This window comes from Calonectris borealis, chromosome 2, assembly GCF_964195595.1.
Source record: "Calonectris borealis chromosome 2, bCalBor7.hap1.2, whole genome shotgun sequence".
NCBI classification, from domain to species: domain Eukaryota; kingdom Metazoa; phylum Chordata; class Aves; order Procellariiformes; family Procellariidae; genus Calonectris; species Calonectris borealis.
The window spans coordinates 165,030,039-165,044,455 of record NC_134313.1 but is presented as its reverse complement, the minus strand read 5'-3'; the positions used below and the strand labels follow the sequence as shown (position 1 = coordinate 165,044,455).

The window sequence follows — 14,417 nt, the reverse complement described above, 5'->3', positions numbered from 1 at the left end:
TTGCACCATCATCACCAGAACAAAAAGAGGTAACAATTTTCTTTCTATGGCATTGACTTTCCAATACTGGTCAAGCACAGGTACATTTCTGTTGAAGTATTTGCTGGAGTGTGGAGTTTAGTGGCAGAAGCAGCTCTGAGCTCGCGGTAGCTGGTCTGGCTGGTCAATGACGGAGCCAGAATTCTGTGAATGAAATCGAAGCCCTGCTGGGTTTCTAGGTATTGATTTTTAAGAAAAACGTATGTATGGGAAAGAGAGTGTTTAGAAATGGAAAAACTACAAAATAATTTGATTCAAATAAATATTTTATAAAATTCTCTCTGCTAATTTCCATTTATTGAAATTCAAGTCCACAAAAAAGGAGAGGAGGGGAAAAAAAAAAAGGCATTAAAACAGAGGTATGCTTCCAAACGGGAAATTCCAGCAAGTCTGCCTGTGTCCGAAGTACCTCAGTTTCAAGAAATATAATACTTTAAATGAGTTTCTCACTATGACATTGAAGATAGCAGTTATATTTTTAGAATAATTTTGAAGAATACATTTAAAAAGTAACAAAACACTGCACAAATATAAAAGAACAAAAACATAGAGTAAGTAATTTGTAATAAACTGCTGACTCATCATACATTATATATGGTGTGATGGGATAACGAAAAGCTTTGTAACTGGAGAATATATGATACGATTCCAATTTCTGCTTTGTAAATACTGTCATGGCTGTTTCAGTTCCTGATACAATACCAGATATATTTATCTGGTTCTCCTGTCTGAATGAATTTTCCTATGATTTCATGGTTTTAATCCAAGTAGTTTATCCTGCTTCAAGGACTACATATATTGATAAGCAATTTAAAAGCTCTTCAATTTACCAGCTTATTAGGCAGTTAAATCTGGTTCCTGTACATAAATATTGTAATTATATAGCTTTGGCTCCTATTTGAAAGCACCAATTGGTACTTCTAAACTTACATACTTTTAAAATCACAAGATTTGTTCCATTACCAACACTACTTGAAATATTAGTACATAGTCAAGTTTTAATTTTGAATGTTATTTGTTCATGGGTGAACTTATTCATTTGGAGCAGAATGTAGGAAGAATCAATACCTGATCTTATTTTGCTCGGTAGTTTGACAGCTTCAGCTCTTCTGAAGGCAGCACAGTGGATCTGACAAATCCTGAAGATCTTTTGAGGCAAATTCCAGAGTTTGCTGAAGACTTCAAGACTCCAGAAAAATGTTTTCCAGAAGGTAAGGCTCTCATGGTTTCACTACTGGGAAGTGAGAAGAGTCAGTGATGCTGAGCCAATAGGATGAGATTATTTTCAGTTAATTTTAGTTATCTGGAAATTGGATAAATAATCCAAATAATTGTCTCTGTCAACAGAGAGATCATGGCACCAGAAAAATAAACCCCCTTACCTTTAAAGCCAATTGCTTCTAACTGGGACCTTGGAAAAGGCATAGACCCAACCTCAAAACATGAGATTATTATAGCGAAGTGAGATTAATATCACTCTATTGGACAGCATCCAAGTCACTTTTGGGGATTAACATAAGAGAAGCGTGTGTGATCAGATCTCACCTGACAATGGCCACTGGAACAAGGCACTTGGCACATGAGATTTGTTAATACTTTGCAACAGTATAAATGTTTATTCCTTAAACGGCATTTAATGAACGATCTCTGTAACAAACAAAGGACTGAAATAAACAGAGAGAAGCTGCTAGGATAAAGTTGAATTTCTATTGGGTGATAATCTGGAAATCCCTTCTCAAATCATCATACAACAACTAGCTTTACAAGTTGTTACAGGATGTGTTGAGCACTTTTATGAATTCTCCCTACCCAAACATGTGTAACAACATGTGGTTTTCATAAGATGCAAAGAAATAGCTCTTGAGATTTTTCTCAAATAACTGTCGCTGCTGACAGCCACGGGTAATCACTGCACTCCCAGAGAAGGGCAACTGGTGAAGGGCCTGGAGCACAAGTCTGATGAGGAGCGGCTGAGGGAACTGGGGTTGTTTAGCCTGGAGAAGAGGAGGCTGAGGGGAGACCTCATCGCGCTCTACAACTACCTGAAAGGAGGTTGTAGCGAGGTGGGCGTCGGTCTCCTCTCCCAAATAACAAACGATAGAACGAGAGGAAATGGCCTCAAGTTGCGCCAAGGGAGGTTTAGATTGGACATGAGGAGAAATTTCTTCACTAAAAGAGTGGTCAGGCCTTGGAACAGGCTGCCCAGGGAAGTGGTGGAGTCACCATCCCTGGAAGTATTTAAAAGCCGTGTAGATGAGGCACTTAGGGACGTGGTTTAGTGGGCATGGTGGTGTTGGGTTGACGGTTGGACTTGATGATCTTAGAGGTCTTTTCCAATCTTAATGATTCTATGATTCTATCAGTTGTGAGAGATCAAACTACATCAAGTCAGTTTATAGGGTCATTTCTTCCATGTGTGTTATATTAAACGAATTATAACTGTGGCAAAATTCTTTCTGGTGCTCCTTCTTGCTCTTTGCTTACCCAGTCAGCCTGGCTGATCACCACCATTTCTACCCATTCCTCAAGTTTTCTTTGATTCAGTTGTTTTCCGCCCATTCAAACTTCCCTGTATTGCAAAATGAACAGGAGGGACTTCTCCAGCCTCACATACGTGGAGCCCAGCAGCTCCCTAAGCTTGCTTTCTTCCTCGCTCCCAAAGGCAGAGCCTTTCTCTCATCACTGCCTTCTCGTTCAAGCAATGCTTCCTGCATATTTTATCTGATGAGAACACAAATAAATCAAATCTGGCTGTAATTACTCCCATCCCCTCATTGCCCTGTTCTGCAGAGCTGGCTTTTTTTTTTTTTTTTTTTTGCTGTGCCATTTTTGGGTCAATGAAACTTCTAATGCACAGTTTTAGGATTGAATCAATAACAGTGAAGCATGTAGAAATTATTCGAAGCTAGAGAGGTGTTGTGCCTGAATGCAAAGTATTCTCTGTGTAGTAATAATATATATATTTACTATTATGTTATACGTCATAAAATCATAAATCCTGAGAGAGATCCATCACACTTACATTGCAGTTTGCTTTCTCCAGAAAAAAACCCACAGATACTACATTAATAATACAGATGTCAGATTTCTGAGCTACAGAGGTTTTTTTCAAAACTACTTTATCAATGGTATTTTTTGCCAGTACAGCTGTTAGAACAAAAGAAATAAAGATTTTTTTTCCTTTTTTTTTTTTAAATGTCTTGTTTGTGCTCTGTAGTCCCAGGCTGGAGTGTGCCTGCTGTGGCCAAACCATTAGACAGCTCAACTCTGTACCTAACACAGATTTCTGCACAAAAAAAAGTCCCTGTCTTATGCAAGTGCCATTCCCTGCCTTATCTCAAATCCCAGATCCACCTTACTGGGGAAACTGGGATTATTGAAAGAACGATGATCAGAATTTTTTGCATATATTACATCCTATTATATACGAGTTACATATATGATACTATATAATATGTGTATAAGATATCATATATGTGACACATACATACATTATTTTTTTTCATGCTCGTAAATCACAGAAGCCTTCTGACTGATATTTTTCATGATAATAACAACACGAATTAGCCTAGAGCACACAGCAAGGAAAACGTTAGCCAAAATGAGTTAATTCTTGTCAAAATTAGTAAGTCATCAAATCCAGGATTTTGTAATGGAGTGGTCAGGAAACGTTGGGTGGCCCTGGTGTCATTGTCTGTTATAAGAAGCAATCTGGTGAGCTTGAAAGGAGATGTCTCCTTCTATGGAGCTGATAATATGACATATTCTTGCAAGATATATGATATAAAATCACTACATACATTCAGAACCAAATAAATAAACGAACAGACCTTGGAAGGCAGGGTATAATGCTGCAATATCGAAGACAACTGTTCACCTTCTCTGTCTCCAAGCCTTTTTGTTCTGGGGTATCTCGTCTCTGCTTTCCAAACAGTGTGTGGAAACTGAGAAAGGCTTTTGTAACATCAAGACTTTTCCCATGGCCCTGAAGTTTTGTGTGCCTGACAGTAGGTCAGTGAGAGCGTGTCCAGTGTCTCAGAAATACCTTGAAACAATGGAAAGTTGTCCAAAGGGGCTCCACCTGCTTTATATGTGTATAAATAGAAGTTACAAGGCAAACAAAACTAGATGTTTCCTTTTTTTTTTCTCATGGAAAAACATGGGGGAAAAAAAAACCCAACAATGATGCAGTTAATGTGACCATGGACTTCCCCCTGCTGTGAGAAGTTTCTTGAGCAACCCTTCACATGCATGTACATTCATTCCATACATTCATTGCTGTCTCTCACTTTCAGGTTGTGTTCGATACTTTCGTTGTTCTGTGGGTAGTGCCATAAAATTTGGAGGAGAAACATGGTGGAATCTGAGAAAAACCTGCTACCAGATTGTTGAACACTCCTGGTTTGAATCCTTTATCATATTCATGATCCTTCTGAGCAGTGGAGCCCTGGTTAGTGTAGCACAATTTCATGTATTTATTTAGAAGCATTTTAATTTTAATTTGCACCCAGATAAGTTGTTTTTAGCAGAAAACACAGCAAATATCTTTGAACTCATCAGGAGAAAAAGAAGAGGCTTCACATAACAGTAATTTGTTCACTATTGCAATTACTACAAATTTATTTTCCTATCCTTACAAACTATGAGAGAGAGTGAACAATGCTAAAAATGTATAAATCTCAGAAGCTGGTTCTGTTCTGGCTCTCTACTGAATTTTTCTGGATTTATCTGGAAGTTATTTCACAGTTGGGAATTTTTTTTTTATGTCATTAAAACAAATAAATTGCTCTTAATACAAAAAAACCTGGTTCTCTTGAATGTATATTTTTAGAAATTCATTTCAAGAAGTTTATACTTTCCTTCTAGGATCCCAGTGTACGTGATGCGTGTCCACCGGCGGGTAGTACATAGACAAAAAGACAGGGAGAATTACAAGTTTATCAGCTGACATAGATTTGCGAAAAAGACGGGGGTTGGATCCATGTAAAACGTGTACTGAATGACGAAGGGGTCTTAATGATGCTAGACTTCCATTTTATAAAGCTCATCTCTGACTTTTGCCATTTATTATATATTATGATTTCAGGCGTTTGAAGACATCCATATAAATGAGAGAAAAAGCATTAAAAATATGTTGTCGTTTCTTGACAAAATGTTCACTTTCATTTTTGTTCTGGAGATGCTCCTGAAATGGGTGGCTTATGGCTTCAAGAAGTATTTCACCAACGCCTGGTGCTGGCTGGACTTCCTTATTGTAGATGTAAGTTCTGCCTTTGGCATTTCTACGCAGGTCCTGACGCAGGATGCAGTAGAATCACTGTCTCTTTTCTGGATGCGAAGCTAAGACGGTACTCTTTCCTCCTTTAATGATGGTTTCAGAATATTTTACTCTGGGCACTGAAAATATGGGGAGATTTGGTTGGTTTTTTTGTTTTTTTTTCTTTTAACAGGAATAAAGGAAACAGATACCAGGACGTTGCTAATACTTTCTTTTGTCTTCCCATTCAGGTCTCTTTAATAGACCTCTTCGACAGTTCATTTGGCCCCATGAAATCTCTTAGAACTCTCCGAGCTCTGAGACCCTTAAGAGCATTGTCACGATTTGAAGGGATGAGGGTAAGAGGGAATACAAATTAAAGTCTGTCAGTACTAATAAGCATGTAACAGGTTCGTAACTCATGACTGTGTCTTTATGAAGTTCATGTGTCTACCCCAAGTTCAGTTTAGGACCCATAAAATGAATTTTTAAAAGGCGCCTTTACTGCACTCCTCTGTACTTGGCTGCTCCTTATAGACTTTCCTTAAGTGATTGATCCTAAGTGCCATTGAAACTAAAACTAGTCTAGGCAGAACTTTGTTCCATAGCTGCTCAGTCATTCTTGTGTTCCTGTCTTACTGAGATAGCCAAAAATAAAATAGAGAATAAGAACTGTGACCACAATTCTCATTTTTGAAGTCTGATGGCAGGCTAATTCAGAGGAAAGAATCACCTTTGTTCTGCAAGTTTTTACTGGATTGATTTACAAAAACTTTAGACTATTAAGAGGTACTTTGCTTAAATTATTTTTCCAAATAGACTTATTCTTTCAAAAAGCAGGAGTGTTTGTCTGTACAATATTTGCTGCCTTTTTCCATCAAAGGATCACCTGGAACAATGTGAAACTGCTAGACATTAATTGCATTTAATTACAAATCTACCAATGGGCAAATGCAGAGAAAGATTCCCTCAGCCATATGCCAAACACATCCATACGCTGCAATGTGAAACAGCGTGATAACCACAGTGGTATTTGGGCAAAAGTCTGGTCTATGGAATGTGAAATACTCTGGCGTGTGAAAACGGATGATAGAAATACATATGGCATCACTGTCACACCTTTACATGGGAATGCAGTCTCAATGCAGCTGAGATATAGATTGCTTTTGGACATCTTCTGGAAATGAGACTGAAAGCTCTCTGATTGCAATCTTGTCACTGTGAAGGCAGAGAGAAATTGCATTAAAATAAGTAACAGAATATAACAAAATTTCCATGGCTAGAATCAAGTTTGAAACAGGTACCATCATATTTTCTGTCTTGCTGTACAGAATGTGTGTGACATGGTCTCCAAAAGCCTTCACAAAGCTTCTTCATTGTTCTTCTGGTCCATCAAGTTCTTTGCTACCTGACTGCTGAGTTTATTGCTTTCACTGTGAAATTCAAAGATATATTCTCATCGTTTCCTTACACTGGCCCATTTTATGAAGCAACCTGTTATGTTTTAGCATGCACTTAAACCTTACATGGACATTTTCTGTGATTATACAGCATCTAGCACAGAAAAAGTACCTAGCTCATGGTTATAGACCCCAACCACAATCATAATCCACTAAAAATAATAGATTTAGCAAATAGTGGAGAGTTATTACTGGTCCTTTTAAAAATTACTTTCTATAGTCTTAATAATACAGTCCTCTGCACTAGTGTTTATGGATGAATATTTCAGAAATTTTATGTTATAAAAGTTCCAAACAAACAAACAAAACATTTCCCACTCCAAAACCAAGAGAACGTCATCAAAAGAGGACAGACTCACATGGTAGTATGCTTATGTGGTAGTGGCTCACAGCAGCCCAAAAAGTATCAACTATTCCTTTGAAAGCCTAAGAGATACTATGGACCGTTGAATCAAGGTACCCATGCCAGCTGTGACTAGTATTTACGCAGAAAACATTAGGTTTCTGTTTGCTCAGATGACTAAGTGACTGCTTACCGCACTGAGCAAATACTTGAGCCCATCTTTGTTTAAGCATATTTTTCCTCTCCCATTTCATCCCAGGTGGTGATCAATGCCCTTGTGGGAGCCATCCCTTCCATCATGAATGTTCTGCTTGTCTGCCTCATCTTCTGGCTCATCTTTAGCATCATGGGAGTGAACCTCTTTGCTGGGAAGTTTGGGAAATGTGTCAATCTGACAGAAGAAGATGCAGATTTAAATCATTTGATCAATAACATGTCAGACTGTAGAACGTATAATAACACAAAAAAAATATTCTGGGTCAATGTTAAAGTCAACTTTGATAATGTTGGTTCTGGCTACTTGGCTCTTCTTCAGGTGGTAAGTGCTGCTTGCCTTCACTAGCCAGCACCATGTCAGATGGGCTTGACTTCCTGTCAACTCCTAACTCAAATCTGTGGGTGATGGAAAAGAGTGGTATCATACAGCCTGCTCTTCCTTCGCAGCTGGCTGTTCAAACACCAGTGCTGTTCGTGCACACAAATAGAAATAGGGGGACAAATTAGATCCTGCTGTGATTTTCCAGGTGATAAAGTAAGCATCTGGTGGACAAGTGTTGTTTCAGCCTCCAGCAGGTTCATGAGACTGAGAGTTGGAGGCAATCTCAGACAGAAATCTGGGGCACATACTGAACTAATCTTCTGTAATGCAGATTTTTTTCAGCCAAGGCCTTTAGTAGACCATGCTAGTGAAGGTTTGCTCTGTCAGCATCCTAGGACAACATGTTCTGCCCCACCCTTGCGAGCTTTCACATCCTGATAAGGCTCAGAATGCCACACATACAGCAGGGTCAAGTTCCCCTAACGTCAGAGCTTGGTGCTTTGTGTGTGTGACCACACCAAAGGCTTTTAGTCCAGTCAGTGTCAATTGGATATTGCAAATGATGTGAAGACTCTTACCCTGAAAGTTCAACACGTTTTTCCATAATCTGTCATTCTAGGCAACATTTAAAGGTTGGATGACCATCATGTATGCGGCAGTAGATTCACGAGAGGTCAGTCACTATATTCAAACTATATTTTTTGTTAATGCTACTGCTTTCTTCAAAAGCATAATAATTTTTGTACTTTTATATCTGCTGTGCTAAATCTTTCCAGTAATGGTTTTTATCAGCTGATGTAAAGATTTCATCAGTGAATGACTCGTAGTATCCTAATCTGTCGTAATGGGGAGTGGGATTCAACTCCAGATCCGCTCACCTAAATGCAGTTACCTATACCGTAAGGTCTCCATGTGAGTTCACCTCCAAGTGCCCTGTATGGTTAATGGAGATCTGGTCAATATGCTCAGAGAGATCTAGGGAGCGTTTCAGCTCACCCTGGATATCTATATTGTTCAGCTGAGCACCTTTTTATACTACATTGACTCTACTGATAACTGGATGTCCATCAGCTAGCAGGGGAGTTCAGAGTTCCCACTCACACGGAGGCACCCGCCTTCACACATCTTCTTTTATGAAACTGGGAGGAAACCGGAATGTTTTACAGTGACATAGTTTAAAGTCCACTTCAAAACATGAAACCAAACTTCTTCAAGAATCAAGCTATTGTGGCTAAGCAACCATTTAAAATACATTGTCAGGCACCACTAGTACTATTTTGCCTACTGTTTACATTGCAAGTCGCTTTTGCTGTCTTATCAGAAGTATCATCCAATGTTATACAGAACAAAGTGGGATGCCTTTGGAGGCAAAGAATTTGAAATGAAGAGGCTATCTTAATTTGATCATGAGTATAAAGGAATCAGATCAATTTAAAAGTAACCATATATGAAAATAGGGGTTTTTTTGTGTTTCAATTTGAAAAAACTATTTTTCTTCTTCTGATTTTGTTTTTATCCATAATAGCCATAGAAGAAGTTTTTTGTTAACAAGAAAAAAAACGTATCTAGGCCAAGATTTTTAATGGCAAGAGCTTGGAATTAGACTTCCAAATAGTTTGCTTTATTTTTCAAGTACTGAGCAATTTATAGCTCCTATTCTTAATGGAAGAAGCTAAACTGATGCTTCTGAAATGCTTGTGAAAATCATGACAAAATTGTCCAATTCAGTAACAGTTTCTACTGACTTTATAGGGCCTCAATCAATTGCAAATGGTAGGATTTTAAGTCAGGTTTGAAAAGAAAGAAAAAACCACAACAATCAGCTTTTATGGTGGGGGGGAAAAATTAAAAAAAAGTAAACCTCATTCACCATTAGTCAAAGACTAAGTTTTGCTCTACAAGTTTTTCAGTGTAAATATATTCAATATCAGTATGAATTAAATTATCCTGTTCTGCAATGATTTAGCCAGAAACTACATAAACAAACATTGTAAAAGAAATCAGGTTAACAAGTTGTATAGTATAAACACTTTGTAGTACTATTATTTTGAGCCATATTTTCTAATTAGTAATCTCTCAGGTGGTGTGCTTGGTGTTTCATTTCATAAGGTTCATGTTTTCAAAAGGGATAGTAGTCAACATCTGAGCAGTAATGTCCCTACGAGGTCCTAGAATTCTGATGCATCTAATAGTCACAGTAGGAATGTTACTTTCTTCCACCATTTCCTTCCCCTTCCAAAAGTGTCATATACATATAATATTTTGTGTTATGCACTATTGGTAGTTTTAAATTATACCAATTTTGTCAGAACTAGCAGTAAGACTTTAAATCTTAGTTCCTCCTGGAATTAATTTGTGAGAGGATCTGCAATATGAAGCTTATTCTGAATTGGTAATTTTTCATGTTGCTTCTTATTCTTGCAGAAAAATGAGCAGCCGCAAATGGAGCACAGTCTATTTATGTATCTCTACTTTGTGAACTTCATCATCTTTGGATCTTTCTTTACCCTGAATCTCTTCGTTGGTGTTATTATTGACAACTTTAACCAACAAAAGAAAAAGATAAGTATATTCGTTGTGCTCCCAGGCACCTGCTATATCTCGAGCAATGCTATCTTTAGAGAACAAGGTCCTTGTTATACATAGAATCTAAAACTTCTATTGGCATTTACAAGAGCATTAGTAATTGAGTTAGCAGAAGTAACACCCAGGGTGAGTTTCTTCCTCCTTTCTTTTTCCCTATAAGCTGAACACCCAGCTCCTTCCCCACATATTGAAGGCAATGACATCGTCTCTGCAGTCCCTTAAGATTTTACTCGTTTTTGGGAACTGAGCACGACAGGAGACTCATTATTTAGAAAATGTGGTCTGGTACAGATGCTTGGAGAAGTATTTTGGATATTCAACAAGACCAGTATGTGGGAAGCCGGGGAAAGATTTGTCCCTATCCAGGTTTTCAGTAGGTCCTTTGTTTTCATGCTTTCTGAGCTAGCTGGGTTTCACCCCAGGACTTCTGCTCTGTCAATGTATGGTTTGTGCCACTCCGGTTTTTTGGACGCAGCTACGCATTATGAAAAGGGCTAGTACCAGCAAGATGTGAAAACGGAAGGAATGTTAATTTTCAGCATCTTAGACTTTGTAACTACAATAGTACTGCTTTCTCACCAAATAACAGTGACATTTCTTTATATACTTAGGTGGGGAAGATATCTTTATGACAGAAGAACAGAAAAAATATTACAACGCGATGAAAAAGTTGGGATCCAAGAAACCTCAAAAACCCATTCCAAGACCACTGGTAAGGCTGTCTGAATTCTTCAAAAGGAAAATGTATTGCAAAAGTACAATTTAATTCACTGAAATGTGCATATGTTTATATATTACATATAAATTATTTATACCGTCTTTACATTGATATTCAGACAGCGCTCTAAAGTCAATTCCATACCAAAAAGTTGCAATGAAAGATTTTACAGGTTAAATATTTACTAAATTCTCTGCATAAATATTGTTGGGCTTTACATTCACCTTGGAACTGATTAAACTTCAAGATGGGAAGGGATTTTTAATGTCATTTTTACATTCTGCCTATCTCACATTTCTCTGACTTCACTATAGTCGAGTGACTTTGCAACATAAAAATTGGAGCTGTTGGAGTCATGTACAGATAAGTACTCCCTACTTTCATAACTGATGCCAGATGTATTTTTTCCTCTAGAACAGATACCAAGGGTTCCTTTTTGACATTGTAACACACCAGGCCTTTGATGTTGTAATCATGATTCTCATCTGCCTTAACATGATCACCATGATGGTGGAAACCTATGAGCAAAGTGTAACGAAGACTAACGTCCTTAACAAAATCAACATACTCTTTGTTGCCGTCTTTACTGCAGAATGTGTACTGAAATTGGTGGCTCTGAGGCAGTACTATTTCTCAAATGCTTGGAACATATTTGATTTAGTTGTTGTGATCATGTCACTTATTGGTAAGTAAAATTGGTTCAGCAAATTCTTTACTAAATCGATTATTATCTTTTCAAAAAAAAAAAACAGTTTAAATTTATCAACTGCAAATGGATGCTGAAATGGAAATCGTAATACTGTAAAGTCTTGAGGAAAAAGAACTAAAAAACCTACCATGATTATATTAAAATAATACGAAATAAGATTTTTTAAAATTTCTGCTATTTTCTTTTAATAATAAAAAAAAGGCAGCTGTGTTATGTAAAATCTTTCTTAATGGTTCTTCAGATTGTTGTCTGAAAGACAGCATGAATAACCCATCATACCAGTACCACATTATGTGATAATTTCCATCGTTACAGATTTAGTGCCAACTAAGAAAATCTTCGATCAGATAAAAATTGCTGGGTTTTGTCATCTGTGTTTGTAACAGAGAATTGAAATATATAGAGAATATAAAGACTGGAATTAGATTATAGACTATAGAATTCAGTTTCTAGAAACTCAGGCATAGCTGATTGAAAATAAGGGCTTACACTGTGTAACAGGATAGAAAAGAACAACATAAATGTATTAGCTTTTATCTGAAGGAATTGCAATGGAAGAATGGGGCAAAGAGCTCTTCTGACAATTTGAGCTTTCTGCCAATTTAACTATTCTTAGTGCCAGTACTGCCAAAATAGCAGAAGGCATTTAAGTGAAGAAAAACGTTTTGTTTCTTTAGTATGACTTATGTTTTGGTTAAGTAAGATTCCAGTAAGAACATGGCTCTTCCTTGAGAGATTAAGTTCGTGGAGTGCAAATTCAGAAAAATGTATGCAAAACACCTAAACCTAGAAAAGCCAAACCTCTTCTAGTGCTACTAGATCTGTCAATTTTTCATGCAAACCAAAGATAAAATAACATCCATCTGTAGCTATGTCCCTGAATGAACTAAAAGCCATTGTAGAATGGCATGCACAGCTTCTATGTTCATCACTGGGTTTGCTTATATCTGTCTTGACTAGATTATGTAGATGATGACCATGACATTGTTATTATATCTTGTTTTCTTAGTTCAGCTTTGTAGTGTCAGTATTTGACGTCAAATTTAGAAGGTAAATACATAACCTGCACCTGCTGAAGTATTCATGCAACCAGTGTCAAAGATATTTGAAGTTGTGCATAGAAAGGTGCTTGCCATCCTTAGTGCAATGGGTACTATCTTCTGGTGGCTGAAGAATGTAGTTCATAATTACTGATTTCTACAGCTATTTTTTCAACTCTAACTTCTATTAAAGGTTGTTCTGCTAGGGTCTTAATATACACACATCAGATATTTTTTAACTGTAAATATTATCATTTCATCCTACTTACTAGTTAAGCAGAAATGTGATCTTCTAACCAGTTGTTATCCCTTCCATTTTAGCTTTACTGCTTTCTGGCATCGGTAAAGCATTTGAACAATTCTTACCACCTACACTCTTCAGGGTCATTCGCTTGGCTCGTGTTGGACGAATACTGAGACTCATCCGGGCTGCCAAAGGAATTCGAACTCTGCTTTTTGCATTAATGATGTCCCTACCTGCTCTATTTAACATTGGCCTCTTGCTTTTTCTGGTCATGTTCATTTATGCTATTTTTGGTATGGCTAACTTTGCCTATGTGAAGATGGAAGATGGCATTGACGATATGTTCAACTTCCAAACCTTTGCTAACAGCATGCTCTGTCTCTTCCAAATCACCACGTCAGCTGGTTGGGATGGTCTTCTCAGTCCTATTTTAAACACTGGGCCACCGTACTGTGATCCAAACACAAATGGTACTATAGGCGAATGTGGTAAACCTGCCATAGGTATTATTTATTTTGTAAGTTACATCATTATATCATTTCTCATTGTTGTAAACATGTATATAGCTGTTATTCTGGAGAACTTCAATGCTGCTACTGAGGAAAGTACAGAGCCTTTAGGGGAAGATGACTTTGACATCTTTTATGAAATCTGGGAGAAGTTTGATCCTGAGGCAACTCAGTTTATAACTTTCTCTGCACTTTCAGACTTTGCAGATGCTCTGGCTGAACCTTTACGTGTACCAAAACCAAACAAAATTGAACTCATAGCAATGGACCTGCCTATGGTCAGTGGAGATAGGATCCACTGCTTGGATATCTTGTTTGCTTTTACAAAAAGAGTGTTAGGAGATTCTGGGGAGATGGATACTCTTAAAGTACAAATGGAGGAGAAGTTCATGGCTGCCAATCCATCCAAAAAATCCTATGAGCCAATCTCCTCTACTCTCAGACACAGACAAGAGGAAGCTTCTGCCACTGTCATCCAGCGTGCCTACAGGAGTCATTTGCTCCTGCGCTCCATAAAGCACGCTTCTTACCTGTACCATCACAGAACTTGCAGTGGTGACAGTCTTGGAGGTGCTGCTCCAGAAAAAGAAGGACTTATTGCATCTATGATGGGTGAAAACTATGGTAGGAGTCCTGACAAGTCTGAAACTTTGTCCTCCGCATCCTTTCCTCCATCATACGACAGTGTCACAAGAGCCAGTAGTGGCAATCTCATGGTTGAGAATGGAGAAATTACAGGTAACCAACAATCTCCAGACGTTAAATAGTTCATCAGTGACAATGTTGTTAAGAGTATTTTAAAATGTTCACAGAAGCTGATATTGTAAATACATGTCAGCTGAGGCAGCCTCCCTATTAAACGAAGTCTGTTGATCATGATCAGTTAACCATAGTTAGGTATGATCACTAAACTGTGGTAGCTGCTAAATCATAGCCTTTGGCTCTGCTATGTTCAGCTTTGTTCAATATTTACA

At 37.7% G+C, this 14,417-nt stretch overlaps 1 protein-coding gene across 1 annotated transcript in view; it reads left to right on the top strand.

Annotated features, from left to right (window-relative positions):
• The window catches only part of LOC142078412 (sodium channel protein type 5 subunit alpha-like), a 36,889-nt gene extending 22,679 nt beyond the window's left edge, over positions 1-14,210 (top strand). Inside the window, exons 16-25 of the mRNA XM_075140875.1 lie at positions 1,130-1,250; positions 4,335-4,489; positions 5,126-5,299; positions 5,548-5,655; positions 7,359-7,637; positions 8,257-8,310; positions 10,062-10,203; positions 10,835-10,935; positions 11,356-11,626; positions 13,012-14,210. Of these exons, the coding sequence (XP_074996976.1) occupies positions 1,130-1,250; positions 4,335-4,489; positions 5,126-5,299; positions 5,548-5,655; positions 7,359-7,637; positions 8,257-8,310; positions 10,062-10,203; positions 10,835-10,935; positions 11,356-11,626; positions 13,012-14,210 (2,604 nt within the window). The remainder of the gene's footprint in view (positions 1-1,129; positions 1,251-4,334; positions 4,490-5,125; positions 5,300-5,547; positions 5,656-7,358; positions 7,638-8,256; positions 8,311-10,061; positions 10,204-10,834; positions 10,936-11,355; positions 11,627-13,011) is intronic.
• Positions 14,211-14,417: the final 207 nt, after the last annotated feature.